This window comes from Protopterus annectens, chromosome 4.part0, assembly GCF_019279795.1.
Source record: "Protopterus annectens isolate FY-2018-M chromosome 4.part0, PAN1.0, whole genome shotgun sequence".
NCBI classification, from domain to species: Eukaryota; Metazoa; Chordata; order Ceratodontiformes; family Protopteridae; genus Protopterus; species Protopterus annectens.
Window position 1 is genome coordinate 1532585552 of NC_056733.1, and position 16023 is coordinate 1532601574.

Consider the following 16023-nt stretch of genomic DNA (forward strand, 5'->3'; position numbering starts at 1 on the left):
ATCATTGTAGATCCTTATCCTCTCCCGTTAAGGTCCATTCCACTACAGCAGTTTCTTCCTTTGGGTCTTTCTAGAAAGAAATTGATTTCAAGGCTATCTTAGAAGCAGTCACTTGATCTTTTCTGCATGCTCTCTTGATCAAAAACTTCTTTTGCAGAGCTGCACTATCTGGAGTGATAGGTTCCCTGTTACTGGCTCATCCACCATTTTTAACTGATAAGCTTTGGAAATTAACTATCACTACTTGAATACCGCAACAGTGATATAAAGAAGGACATAGTACATTTGTTTAAGAACTTACCATAACATTAAATGTCCTACTGATCACTGTTGCAGTATTACTTCCTACCCTCCTTTCCCTTTTGGAATGTTTATTCTCTTGGGTCTCATGGGCTGAGGGGGTGTGATAATTTTCTTGTTCCATTCCTACTAGCTGACCTTAATTATATTTGTTATAACTTTTCCTCAGTGGTATCCCAGTCTCCTGTCTCTGAGATAGTCTGAGGATCTCACAGAATGAGAAGCTCACCATCATACATCCATCTATGTACCCTTATGCCCATGGACATAGGTCATATGTCAGATATATGACTGTACGGAAGGTTATTAGCTTTAGTATCCTGGCCAGACTTCCGATCATCCTAGTGAGATATTCTGTCAGTAAGACATCTATTGTTATGATAAGTTATTACACAAATTTACTTTTTCTACAGCTGCTCAAATAACAAAAGTGTTGCAGAACAAAGTGTCTAGCAGAAGCCATTGGTTGATTAAAAAACACATGCATTTCATTTCTTATCATTAAAGACTCTATAGGTAGCTGGATGAGCAAAATGTATCCCATTTGTTACAGTCCCATCCCTTGTAAAGGGTGTACCTCTCAAAGTCTGCCAGGTGTGCCTTGAGGTCTTCTATCCCATTTAATTGCTTCACTGTGGGGTCTGTCCTTGAAATTGACATGGATTTGACAAACACCACAATCACAGCAGATACACCATTAATGTTCTGTAGCAGCTGCTCTGTGACCATTGTCTTGGCAAAAAGACAAACATGGCTGCACTTCACAAAACCGTCCAGCACACAATACAGGAAAGCTTTCCCTTTAGCTAGGAAAAAAAGTTACTCCAGTAGATAATTCTAAACACATCCCACAAGTATTTTCCCTCCATCTGAGGAGAAATATGTTCAAACAGGCACTTTTGCAGCCAGTATTAAGTATAAACTCAGGACTTTTGGCATTGAATAAATGTGACAAATTATAACTGCATTGCCCAAAAATGTGGAAAATACAGGTTCTTCCCAAGTAATCATGTGGAATGACAAAATAACTTGAAGCATCTTTTAAACATAGTCTCAAGGGTGTTTATGAGCTTCTCAATGAGTTTGTCTCTGTCTTCTTTCTTTTGTTAGGCAGTAAGGAAGCTTATGCTCCTTACAGTGTCTTCCTACAGTTCTATCTTTATTCTGCAGTGGTTAAATAAGAGTCACTTCTTCAGGCATAAGATGCCCCTCCAAGAACAGACAATTAGTCTGAACTAGCTGACTTCATATTGCCTTGTTCATAAACCACTAATTAGCTATATTAACCAAAAAACTTCAGAGAGTCTGTTGTATTTATTTCAGCAAGGGTTCTCCCTTTCTATTAAAACTATTTAAACTATTTAAACTAACAACATTTTTTTACAAAATTTAACTCAACAGTTTCAGCAGCATCATTTGCATTACTTACATCAACTTCACTTCATTTGACATATTTCTTTTTCAGAACTGCCATCATGCTATACATTATGTGTGTGTATATATATATATATATATATATATATATATATATATATATATATATATACATATATGTAAATGTGCTTGAGTGTGTATGTTTATGGTCCATAGGTTGCACTCAATGGTTTCAGTTCCTTTACTATTAGATTCAATTAACTGTAACTCAACAAATTTTGTGACTATATAAATATACTGTGTGTGTGTGTGTGTGTGTGTGTGTGTGTGTGTGTGTGTGTGTGTATGTATATATATATATATATATATATATATATATATATATATATTATATATGTATATTTATGTATATGGTTTACTATTAAAACGTGGAATGGCATTTATGTGAAACTGGGATGGACAAATGCATGTTTTCCAGTTTTTGTAAATCTGATATGGAAATGTTTGAATACTAATTAATGAATGGTAGTGTGCATTTACTAATATGGGATCGAAATTCTGATAGATCACACTATAGTGGAAATCAGGAAATTTACCCTTTTCCTCACTGTAGTGCGACCTCAGAGATGCATATATAATATGCAGGGGGTGTGGAGGGGCAGGGGGGGCTTGCCCCCATGTAAAAATGTTACTGGTAACACAGACTTTTGACATTGGAACTTCCGATGTTCAAGTATCGATTCTATAGTTACCATTTCCAACATTTTGGTAATTCTGTATTACCAAATTCAGAAAATGAATTCTTTCAAAATGTGGAAAATTGTTTTGATTTTCCACATTTTGATAGTAAACCGTATATATGGATTTGCAAGTGCTTATTATCATTTCTGGGTTTTTTTTATTAATAAAATATCAGCCTTTAACTTCCATGCATAGTAGAATTTGGCATCTTTACTAGTATTTCAGTGTTTATTTGTGCCATATGCTTTTTCTACATTTGTACCCAGTGAGTGAGTACTAAAGATGTAGGACGTAAAATACTAGAGTGACGTAGTGATATGAATATGTGGACATAAGCATCATCCCTGCATTTTCAAAACTTTGTACTGGTTAACAAAAGTCAAACATTATAAATCCATTGTTTTTTCCAGAGCGCGCGCGCGCGCACACACACACACACACACACACACACACACACACACACACACACACACACACACTCACACGCAATGGCACACACACACACACACACACACACACACACACACACACACACACACACACACACACGGCCCACTACTCTTCACTAATATTACCCTTGACAGTACAGTATATGCCCCTATAAAGTAAATATAAGCAGTTCTAAAACAGCAGGTGAATTAAAGCGTTTCATTAAAAGTTTTAGTGCTGAGCTGTTTGTTTAGTAAGACCATGGAAGTAAACAATAGTGATATTAACCATTTCATGCTTCCTGAGAAAACATTATGAAAATTAAAATTTGTTAACTGTTCATGGTGTTAGCATAAAATGACTAAATTAATGTGTTTTTACCTCAGGCATTTGACAATGATGAACCAGAAAATAATAACAGCAAAGTGCAGTACCATATAGAACCGGGTACCTACAGCCAGAACTTTACTATTGGACTTGATGATGGCAATCTAAACCATTATGGCAATTTGGATCGTGAAGATATTCATATTGATCTAAATGGTCAAATTACTCTGAATGTGAGTGCCTGTGATCTTGGTGAACCCAGAAATTGTTTTTTCATAAATGTCACCATAAATGTGGAGGTAAGTGGTCAGTATATTAAAGTACATATTTTGTCTTTTATAATACTAATGGATGAAAACATAACTATATTTTTAACACAAATGAAGAAATTAATGACTTTTGATATCCTCAACACAATTTATTTACAATTCATCTTTTGCTACATGTTAAGAATTGTATTTCTCTGTCTCATTTTGTTGTTCATAGGTTCATAGGTTCATAGGTTGGTACTAGGCTATCAGCCCTAGGGCCTATACAAGCCTAGCCATAACAATTCCCTGGCTATTTCTTCCCACACTATTTACTTTCCTGGACCCCTGTCTAGCAGGGCGACTGACGTGATCCCCGGGGTGAATTTCCTTTCTCCCATCCAATCGTCAAGGTTTCTTTTGAAGAGGGCCAAAGAGGCACTCTGCTTGACATGTATGGGCAATCTATTCCAGAGTCTGGGGAGTCCCTGGGTCAGGAACCTATCCCTCCAACATGTTTTGTTTATTGTGATGACAAGGTTTAGATCCCTGGAGTGTGTGGCTCTGAGGTATTGGGATTTCTTTAAGTGTGGCATGATCAACAGCTCTGGGTTTGACATGGCATTGTATGTTAAGCAGAGATCGCCTTTGAGTAGATGATATGCAACAGAGTATAGCTGGAGTTTTTTAAGGTGGTCAGCGTAGGGCATCTGCTTTAGGCCTGTGATTCTTTTAGTGAGGTATTTCTGTGGCCTTTCCACTTGTTGCAGATGTCTTGAAAGGTACATACCAAATGGGACGTTGTATTCTATAATGGGTTTAATGAGGGATGAGTACAGTGGGACAATGACCTCCTTTTTTCTGGATGAAAAGCCCTTAGTGATGAGGTGTGCCACATAGAAGGATTTCCTGACTGTTGTGGTGATGTGGTTATCGAAGGTGAGACCACTGTCCACCTGTGTCCCTAAGTCTCTTATCACACTTTCGGTGTTTAGTGTACTGCCACCTATATGGTAATTCACGGATGCATGTTTTTTCCCAAAGGGGATAACTATACATTTCTTGGCATTGAGCTTGAGCCCATGATCTGGCACCAAGCATCTGTTTCTGTAAGGCCCTTTTGTAGAGTATCCACATCATTTGGGGAGTCAATAATGGCTCCAAGTTTGCAGTCATCTGCGAACTTTGTTAGCCATAGTCCCTTAGTGTTGGCCTGTACATCAGAGAAGTAGATGACAAACAAGAGCAGTCCCAGGTCTGAACCCTGAGGTACTCCACTTGTTACTTGTATGGAGCTGTGTTTGGAGTCAGCTATTTTTACATTGTGGGTTCTATCAGTAAGCCAGTTGGCAACTCATTGGGTGATGTAGGGATTAATGCCCAGCTTAGTAAGTTTATCTATGATTCCAGAGTGGGGGATGGTGTCAAAGGCCTTGGCAAGGTCTAGATAGGCTGTGTGGACCACCTTACCCTTGTCCATGGCTCTGGAGACTGATTCGAAGAAGTCAGTCAGGTTCAAAGATCTGCACTTCACGAACCTAAACTGGGTGGGGTCCAGTGTTTGAAGGTTGCCAATGTCTTTGTTTATAAGTTCCATGATAATATGCTCCATGACCTTTCAGATAAGGCTTGTCAGACTGATGGGATGGCAGTTTCCAGGATCCAAGATGGATTCCCCCTTGTGGAGTGGGATAACTGTAGCTCTGGCCACTCAGTGGGCATGAAACCTGAGGTGAAGCTATGATTAAACATGACACTTAGGTGAGGTGCCAGTTCATATTGTAGTTCATGTAGTGCACAGCCCAGGATGTCATCTGGTCCCATGGATGTTGTTTTCTTAGCTTTAGAGAGTGCAGTTTTTACCTGTGTGGCTGTTATTACCAGAATTTGGCAATCTTCTGGTATTGAGATGGGCCATTTATGGGGTGAGAGGCGGGTGAAGTTGGCACTGAATCGATCCGCCAGGATATTGGCAATATCCTTGGGATCAGTATATTTAATGCCATTCTGTTTTAGCTCAGAGCAGATCTGAGCATTGCCATTTAGATTCTTGGCATAGTTATAGAATGCCTTGTGGTTATCTTTGGAATCTTTGGCAATTTTAACTAGCTTTGGAGGATTTTATGAGGGATCTCAGTTTCTTACTGAGGCTGGTAAGGAAGTTTTTTGCATCCTGGGATTTTCCTCTTGTCTGTAACAGTTTCTTCCTTTTGATGTAAAGTTTGTTTATGGCAGGGGACCTCTGGATTGGCTTCCTTTTTTTGGATGAGAGCATCTTGGTTCTATTTGGGATGGCACAATTCATGCATGAGTGGATGTGCTCGTAAAGTGCCTTAGTGTAGGATTCAGCAGTTGAACTTTCAGTTCCCGTCTGCATGGGTGTCATGAAGTTTGTCACTTCTGACTTGAGTAGCATGAAGTTGGCTTTGGAGAAGTTTTTTATGGAGGTTCCCTTACTGGGGGGTGGGGGTGGGATGTGGATGTTAAGGGTGATTAGCTTATGGTCAGACCTGACTAACAAGGGGGTAACCATAGGTGTGGAGCATCAATTTCCCATGTTGGTAATGACCAGGTCTAGGATATTGGAGCCCCACAATGGATTAGTTAATCCAGGGCATTGGAATTTATGAATTCCAAGAACCGTTGGGCAAAGGTGTTGGTACATGAGTAGTTTTCCCAGTTAATGGCAGGGTAGTTAAAATCACCCAGTATTAGGGTGTTTGGTTCTATCTTAATATTTTTCAGTATGTTTAGAAAGGTGTAGTGATAATCTTGGGGTATGGTGGGGATCTGTAACAAGCTACAATTTGGATTGCAGTCTTACCTAGTGTTAGTTGCACCTGGGGAATTTCAGACGCATTGTGTTGGGCAACTAGCCTGGTGGTGTGAATATACTTGGTGAATATAGACACTCCTCCACCATTAGTGTTTCGGTCTTGGTTTTGTGGCCGAAAAGTGTGGTAAGAGTTGTAGCCTGGTATTGCAGGGGTGTTCTCTGGAGCCTTGAACCAGGTCTCAGTTACTGCAGAGATATTGATGTTCTCCATTTTTAGGAGTGCCTCAAGAGAGTGCATTTTGACGTTTAGACTTCTAGCATTGGGTAGTATTACCTTCAGATTGTGCATGCTTGTACCTGTTACGGAGGTGGTTTTGTCCTTTGAACTTTGCCTAAAAAAGGCACTATAGGGGTGGCAAGAGCCTTAGCCAGTAACCTGAATCCCAGCGGCGACAGGTGCAGACCATCTCTGGCAAAGCATCGTGGACTGTCAATCATATCGTCCCAGGCAGACAGGTACTGGATCCCCTTTGAATGACACCAGAAGCTTAGCCAATTGTTGAAGTCACTCATTTTGTCTTTATACTGTGGTATCATTTTGGGCGAAGGCAGAATGCTACTCAGGACTAGGGTCATACCTGCCTGGGCCACATGATCCGAGAGCTCTTCCATGTCTCTTTTCATGTAGTCCAGGGAGGTACGTCTCAAGTCATTCACTCCAACATAGACAATGACAGAGTCATATTTGTACTTGTTGTGGAGTGACTTGAGTGCATGCGTTATGTGGCAGATCCTGGAACCCGACAGGCAGCTGACTGTAATTTTCTCCTTGTTCAACCTGGTGAGAGGGACATCAGTGTGCCGGACTATAGAGTCACCTATGACTAAAGTGTTAGGTACATTGCCTTGCCTTAGGGGCTGTTGCTGGGTGGCACACTGGTGTTGTAAACTATGTGACACTTTGGTTGTGATTGGTGTTTGTTTTTGTTTCAGCTTCAGAGGTCCTTGTTGCTTGGGCAGGTTACAGTTAAGGGCCTCTGCATATGTGGATTTAGTGTTGCTATATGTGGGTGTTGGTGGTGTGGGTTTAGAAGGGCTATGTGTCGCTTGAGGTGTAGTGTGGGTGTTAACCTTCTCTTGACTGTCTAGCACAGTCTTGGGTAGAGAGAGCTTTGCTTCCATTTTGGCTATGTAAGTGCATCTCTCACAGGTTGTAGTGTTGGGTGGTAGGAGGAGAGTGTTGTCTGTGTACATGAGGCAATTGCTGCATTGCCCCAGTATGCCCAGATTCATCAGGTGGACAGGAGAAATCACTGGAAGCTGACCCTTGGACATGCCTGGTTTGTTGCTTTTTTTTTTTTTTTTGTAAAGTAAAGGAGCTGCTTTCCCTTACCTTAGCAAGGTACTTTGCAATTATAGGCTGTTTAGTGCCTACTATTAATTTCTCCTTATTAACAAGGAGAGGTGAGTGCTTGTATCAGTTTAAGGCTTCCTAGTGCTTTCCAGCAGGTATTAGAGAAAGTGCTAGTCACAGGGATGCTTAAAGGTAAGATGAACAAAAATGCACACTGCAGTGTGCACTAGAGAAGTTAGATGTGAAAGTAGGTAACTTAAATGTTACCTGTTTAAAAAGTTAAGGTTTAGTGGAGAGTTACTATTTTTAAAACAGCAAGATGGGTTGAAAGGGGTGGTCACTTTTGTATTCTGGTACTATGGAATACAGTAGGATGGCCAATAAATTTAAATAGTTGAAGGGGAGGGGTTTTTGATTTTGTGATTACTCACACAAGCCACTGAAAGCAGAGAGGAAATGAGATATATGATTAACATAAGAGGCAGGCAACTAGAAAGACAGTGGTATTTAACAAGACAAGTGTAACTGGGTGAGAGGGCAGGAAAAAAATTCTGCCTGACTCAGAAGAGAGAGCGAGCTGTGGTCTCGTTTGAAGTTTTAATATGCTGTTAAAGCAGAATGCAAGTAAAACACAAGGTAAAGAAAACAAACTACAGTATTTAAAATATACAAAATACAAAAAATAAAAGTAAACTAACCTTTCCTTCACAGCGAAGTGTAGCAGAGTCTGGATGAGCCTTTCTGGTAAATGGGAAACTTGAATTACAGATCTGAATTTCTGACATCTACTTGTTATAGTCACCTTAACAGAAAGCAAAATAGCTTGCCTTTGATGCCATACATATTTCATCTATATAATAGCATTAAAATTATTTAGGGAGCAACTACAGAAGCAGATAAACACAAAGTGAATTCTGAGAACAAAATACGCTCTTTCTCAAGATCCATGTAAAGGAACTTGCCCAAAAATAGTGCCTTGATCATGTACAGATTTTGAATTAGTGACAGAGCCACTCTCTGCTCTTTAAGACACCAGCAAACTTAAAAAATGGACACAAATTTAAATATCCTGAAGCTTAACTACAACCTATTTATAAATGCACCTACATTTACTGCCTTGCTGTTTACCTAGGAAAGTCACATACTTTTTAATGTTGTTTAATCAGAAGATGTAAATCAGAAAACACCAGAGTAGGACCAGGTTATAAATCATAACTGATAATAAATACGCCATGGAAGTGGAAGTATCATGACTGCTCTTCTGTTACTTAATACTTTTATATTCACTATGTCGTTTTGTATAGGGAGCCATATATAATGGCTATTGTACACTATCATGGTTTACCCACCACTGCGACCTTTACTGTAAATTATACTGGCTCCTTCTAATACAGCTATGCATCACCCTCATTCTGACTACTGAACATCTCTCACACAAGCCTCAAACCCCCCCCCCCCGGTCTTATATCCAAGACATCTTATGTCTAAAAATTCATCCCAAAAAGTTGTATACCTATATTGGTATGGAACATTTAACATTCTACTTCTGTTCTTTGCAGTTATGGATCAATCTCCCTTCGCTATTATTTGTTATTATTTATTTATTTAACATTTGTTAACCAGGAAAGCCTGACTTGGAATGAAGCCAATTTTCAGCGGAGGTCAGGGGAGAAATGCTCCAGATGGATGTCTTTGTAATGTGGAATGAAACCGGAGCACCTAGAGGAAACCCACATGAACACGAATGCAGGGAGGACATGCAGACTCCACACAGAAGTTACCCCAGCTGAGAATCGAACCAGAGAACCTCTTGCTGTGAGGTGACAACGCTACCGTGCACCACTGCGCCGTCCAAACTTACACACTTAGAAACACTTACACTTATAAACAAAGCAGTATAGTGCAAATTATTATTTCTTTCACAGAAACAAACACTGATAATGTATTAAAAAGGAAAAGATTTTATTTAACCTTACAGACATCTCTTTTTTTAACTGCAAACGGCATAGATTTTGATTGCGTCTCAACAAAACGTGTCTTGCTTTCCTAATGGCATAAATTCTTTGGAGTGGTTTGGTTATATTCTTTACATGTAAACCTAAGATTGATGAAAACAGGAAAAAAAAAGTCTGTAATGCTGCATGATATCTTTCTTGAAGATGTACTTTCACAAACACTCTCCAGTTATATCACCTTTTTGTCTTATAAAAAAAGATATTTTATCTAGCACTGCTGCCCAAATTACTCAAAAAAAGGTCTGTTAGCCTTTGTTTGTTCCTCATCTACCGCTATCATATTTACAGAATCATTAATAGTCCATAGCTGTCCATTCCCACCAGAGATGCAGTTCATTTAAAACTCTCTGGTCTGACTTATGAACTCGAACTTGCTTAACTCCCATATATCATATTAGAGTTAAGCAACATCTGTTTGCCTAAACTATGTGGGTCAGTTTAGAGAAAATACATAAAAAACAGCCTATACTTTAAATGCAGTATTAATTTTATTACATGAATTTCTCCAGAAGTGATCTGCGTATATATTAATATTTGGGACAGCGAGAAGACACACACAGCTTTCTTCACCATTTTGCCATAACTTTTCCAGAATTTATGGCCCTTTTCCCTAAATGATAAAAACATCGTTATGTAACATTTACTGATAGCTTTCTTATAAAACACAGAAACTGCATCTGTAGATTAAAATATTCAGCCTTACTTTAAACATTTATTAACATTCAGCCTTACTTTAAACATTTATTAACATTCTGCCTTAAAAGATTTCTTCATTTTCTTAGTGAACCATTTTAAATCTATTCTTCCAAACAACATAAATGACTGGTATTGTAGTTCAGTGTGTCAGTGTGCATATAATAAACAGCCATTGTCTTTCTGTTACTCAGCTTCTAGTCTGCATGGTCCAATCAGCTTATCTCTTTAACTTTTAATGTCTTTCTTTTTGTCTGACTATCTTTCTCAAAAAATAGTCAAATGTCTGCAGTGTCTTAATTCTGTAGCCCTTCCTTTTATAAGAAGGAGAGTATGGCCTCCTCCACATAGGAAGTGTGTGTGCGTGTGTGCGTGTGTGTGTGTGTGTGTGTGTGTGTGTGTGTGTGTGTGTGTGTGTGTGTGCGTGTGTGTGTGTGTGTGTGTGTGTGTGTGTGTGTGTGTGTGTGTGTGTGTGTGTGTGTGAGAGCATGTGTGTGTGTAAGTCCGTGTATGTGTGTGTGTGAGAGATACCCTAACATTACACCTCCATACGTTTCACAGTGACTGCTGGGGCCACTATATACCTCGGGAAATATGTGGACAACATGATGAAATTGAAACTATTGTAATTGTACAGAGTTCCACAGAAACTAAAACACATGATGCCACTTCCTTCATATGACCTGTATATTAAATATTACATCTACATTTTAAGCTAACTCTATTGACAGATCCCTGCCACTATTGAATATTGTAGAACTGTTTTTTTTGGGGGGGGGGGGGTGAGCGAGCCCAATCTGATTACCTGATGCCCCTGTTAGTTATTTTCTGTCTTCATGAGTTCATACTGAGTTAATCATCATGAGAGTTGCTTATAACAGATGAGGCTGTGTATCATCAACATGAGAAAAATTAAACAGAAGGAGTATATTGGGCAGACACGCAAATCAGGAGGGACAGAAAGGTCTGTTAATCATGCTTCTCTTCTTCTGTTTTATGAGTAACAAATTACCATTCAGTGAACAAACATATATCTAATCGTGGATTTGCTTCTTTTTCTCAAGAATGCCCATGGTATGCATATGTCTGCTGTGGCTATTGACTCTGCTAAAGCATTTCACTTGGATGACTTTCCTTTTAATGTAATTTACAAATGCTGATTTCTGAGAATACTTTCATTGAATCTGTGAAACTGGTATTCTATAATGATTCCTCATTAATAGTTTTACATATACATAATCAAAGTTGTGCACATTAAAACAGTATAGACAAAAAAATTCTCTTTCTTCGTATTTATCTAACCTTTGCATGGAACCTCTGTTTATTTATCTGCCTTTCATGTATTATACTTTGTTTCAAAAAAATCTCAATATTGTCATTCCTTTAACTGCAATTGTGCATTATGTGAATATTTACTTTTATCACCCTGATTTATCTAAAATATTACATACCATAATCATATATATAAAAGTTTCTAGCTATAAACTAAATCTCACCAAATAAGTTTGATTTCCTCTCTTTGGTGATTTTTACTACCTAAACCCATTAGAACTACAAGGCTGTTTTCTAAAGCCCCATGTAAATTTTCTTTATCTTAATTACAATCAAAGTGATGCAGATTATTATTCTAACAACATGCAAAAATGCTGGAACTGTATTCAGTAAAATTTGTGCAATGATCTGCCAAATTTGTGAAATATGGTTTGTCAAAATTAATTATTTCCTATCTTCGGTCATTCATTGTTCCCACGTATCAGTCAACCCCCCACCCCACAGAATTTTTAAAATTATACATTTGGAGTTGATTGCATTTATATGCTCAGCTGGATCTGTTATGACGTCTGTTAATAAAACATCCACTATAAGCAAGTTGTCAGTTTTAAACTACCCAGTGTCTGGTCTGATGTTATTAGATTATCTTTTGATACAGCTTGTATGCAAACCAGTTTATGGGCCACAAAATAATGGCATGGAGTCTACATGTTGTTTAAATTTTTGGTCAAATATATATATATATATATATATATGTATATCTATATATATATATATATATATATATATATATATATATATATATATATATATCTGTATATCTATATATATATGTCTATATATGTATAGATATATATATATATATATATGTATATATATATATATATATGTATATATATATATTTTTTTTTTTATGTATTGAGCACTTTTTTCCTCAGAATTTTTTTTTTTTTTCAAATACATTTGCCAAATCATACATGCAGACAAAAGTACACATATACATACCGGATCGGTCGAGTCCAGGGTTAACAACAATTGCCACCAGTACTGTTGGCCAACAGGGTGCTGGTGGAAATTGGGCTACTGTTAGCTGAAGGTGGAGAAGAGGCGGAAGGCATGGGCAAAGGCAGGTAAAGGTTAGGACTGTGATAGTGAGGGTCAGAACTTTGAATGTTGGCAGTATGACTGGTATAGGGAGAGAGCTAGCTGATATGATGGACCGAAGGAAGGTTGGTATATTGTGTGTGCAAGAAACAAGATGGAAGGGGAGCAAGGCAAGGTGTATCAAAGGTGGGTTCATATTGTTTTATCATGGTGTGGATGGGAGGAGAAATGGCGTAGGCATTATCCTGAAGGAACAGTATGCTAAGAGTGTTTTGGAGGTGAAAAGAGTGTCGGATAGAGTGATGTTTATGAAGCTTGAAACTGATGGTGTAATGATGAATGTTGTTAGTGCATATGCCCCACAAGTTGGGTGTGCGATGGATGAGAAAGAAAAATTCTGGAGTGAGTTGGATAAAGTGGTGATGACTGTACCCAAGGGTGAGAGACTGGTGATTGGAGCAGATTTCAATGGGCATGATGATGAAGGGAACAGAGGGGATGAGGAAGTGATGGGTAGGTATGGTGTTAAGCAAAGGAATGCAGAAGGTCAGATGGTAGTGGACTTTGTGAAAAGGATGGACATGGCTGTGTTGAATACGTATTTTAACAAGAGGGATGAGCATAGGGTGACATACAAGAGTGGAGGGAGATGCACATAGGTGGATTATATCTTATGTAGAAGGGCCAGTCTGAAGGAGATTGGAGACTGTAAAGTGGTGGCAGGGGAAAGTGTAGTTAGGAAGCATAGGATGGTGGCTTGTAGGATGACATTGGTGATCAAGAAGAGGAGGATGACTGTGAGGGCAGCACCAAGGATCAAATGGTGGAAATTGAAAAATGGTAATTGTGAGGTGATGTTCAGGGAAGAGTTAAGACAGGTACTGGGTGTCAATGACGAGTTACTGAATAGCTGGGTAACTACAGCAGAGCTAGTAAGAGAGATGGCTAGAAAGGTGCTTGGTGTGACATCTGGAAAGAGGAAGGAGGACAAGGAGACCTGGTGGTGGAATGAAGAAGTACAGCAGAGTATACAGAGAAAGAGGATGGCGAAGAAGAAGTGGGATTGTCAGAGAGATGAAGAAAGTAGACAAGAGTATAAGGAGATGAAGTGCATGGCAAAGAAATAGGTGGCGAGGCTAAGGATAAGGTGTATGATGAGTTGTATAAAAGGTTGGACACTAAAGAGGGAGAAAAGGACCCTTGGATAGGCAGAGGGACCGAGCTAGTAAAGTTGTGCAGCAGGTAAGGGTGATAAAAGATAATGAGGGAAACGTACTCACAAGTGAGGAGAGTGTGTTGAGCAGATGGAAAGAGTACTTTGAGGGGCTGATGAATGAAGAGAATGAGAGGGAGAGAAGGTTGGATGATGTGTGGATAGTGAATAATGAAGTGCAGTGGATTAACAAGGAGGAAGTAAGGATAGCTATGAAGAGGATGAGGAATGGAAAAGCTGTTGGTCCAGATGACATACTTGTGTAAGCATGGAGGTGTTTATGTGAAATGGCAGTGGAGTTTTTAACTAGATTGTTTAATGAAATCTTGGAAAGTGAGAGGATGTCTGAGGAATGGAGAAAAAGTATTTTGGTACCGATTTTTAAGAATAAGGATGATGTGCAGAGCTGTAGTAACTACAGAGGGATTAAATTGATCAGTCACAGCATGAAGTTATTGGAAAGAGTAGTGGAAGCTAGGTTAAGAAGGGAGGTGATGATTAGTGATCAGCAGTATGGTTTCATGCCAGGAAAGAGCACTACAGATGCAATGTTTGCTTTGATAGTGTTGATGGAGAAGTACAGAGAATGTCAGAAGGAGTTGCTTTGTGTCTTTGTGGATTTAGAGAAAGCATATGACAGGGTGCTTAGAGAGGAGTTGTGGTATTGTATGAGGAAGTCGGGAGTGTCAGAGAAGTATGTAAGAGTGGAAAAGGATATGTACGAGGGTAGTTTGACAGTGGTGAGGTCTGCAGTGGGAGTGACGGATGCGTTTAAGGTGGAGACGGGATTACATCAAGGTTCAGCTCTGAGCCCTTTCTTATTTGTAATGGTGATGGACAGGTTGACAGACGAGATCAGACAGGATTCCCGTGGACTATGATGTTTGCAGATGACATTGTGATCTGTAGTGAGAGTAGGGAACAGGTGGACGAGACGCTGGAGAGGTGGAGATATGCTCTAGAGAGAAGAGGGATGAAAGTCAGCAGGACTAAGACAGAATATATGTCTGTGAATGAGAGGCAGGATAGAGGAATGGTGAAGATGCAGGGAGTAGAAGTGGCAAAGGTGGATGAGTTTAAATACTTGGGATCAACAGTTCAGAGTAATGGTGAGTGTGGAAGAGATGTGAAGAAGAGAGTACAGGTAGGATGGAGTGGGTGGAGAAGAGTGTCAGGAGTGATTTGTGACAGACGAGTACCAGTAAGAGTGAAAGGGAAGGTCTACAAGAGGGTAATGAGACCAGCTATGTTATATGGGTTGGAGATAGTGGCATTGACAAAAAGGCAGGAGTCAGAGCTTGACGTGGCAGAGTTGAAGATGTTAAGATTTTCACTGGGTGTGACAAGGATAGACAGGATTAGGAATATGTATATTAGAGGGTCAACCCAGGTTGGAAGGTTTGGAGACAAAGCCAGAGAGGCAAGATTACGTTGGTTTGGACATATGCTGAGGAGAGATGCAGAGTATATTGGGAAAAAGATGCTAAGGATGAAGCTGCCAGGTAACAGGAAAAGAGGAAGGCCTAAGATAAGGTTTATGGATTTATGGATGTGGTGAGAGAGGACATGCAGGTGGCTGGCGTGACAGAGCAAGATGCAGAGGACAGGAAGAAATGGAAACAGTTGATCTGCTGTGGTGACCCCTGAAAGGAGCAGCCGAAAGAAGAAGATTTTTCAAATACATTTGAATGAATTTCATAGTATTTATACATAACATCTTAAATAACTATATACACTATTTACATTAGCCTGACACTATAACAGATCTTAATGCATACAGTTACTTTATAAGTATGTCCAATCCATTATCAGAGTGTCTTATCAATTATTGTATAGTGTCAATCAATGATAAGACTTTTCCACAAGGGTTGTTGATAAATGGCTTTGGATAAATTTTTAGTTCTTTAATTTTAATTTCCAGTAATGCTGTGGTCTTCAGTAGGCTGTAGAAGTCTTCTAAAGTTGGTATTGTGTTTTGTATTCTATCTTCTTCTTATACACTTCCTTGAAATTGCAAGTATAGCCATACTAGATACATGTTTAACCTATTCAAATGAGGACCTTCATTCACTTTTAATAATACAAGAGCTTTAGTTAAATAAAATGATTCATTTAATAAAGTTTGTAGAAAGTTATTAATACCATTCCAAAATGGCTTAATTTTAACACAAACAAAG

At 38.9% G+C, this 16023-nt stretch overlaps 1 protein-coding gene across 1 annotated transcript in view; it reads left to right on the forward strand.

Moving 5' to 3' along the window:
* Positions 1-16023, forward strand: part of CDHR2 (cadherin related family member 2) — a 262582-nt gene that overhangs the window by 159110 nt on the left and 87449 nt on the right. The window contains exon 7 of the mRNA XM_044069914.1: positions 3231-3470. Within this exon, the coding sequence (XP_043925849.1) occupies positions 3231-3470 (240 nt within the window). The remainder of the gene's footprint in view (positions 1-3230; positions 3471-16023) is intronic.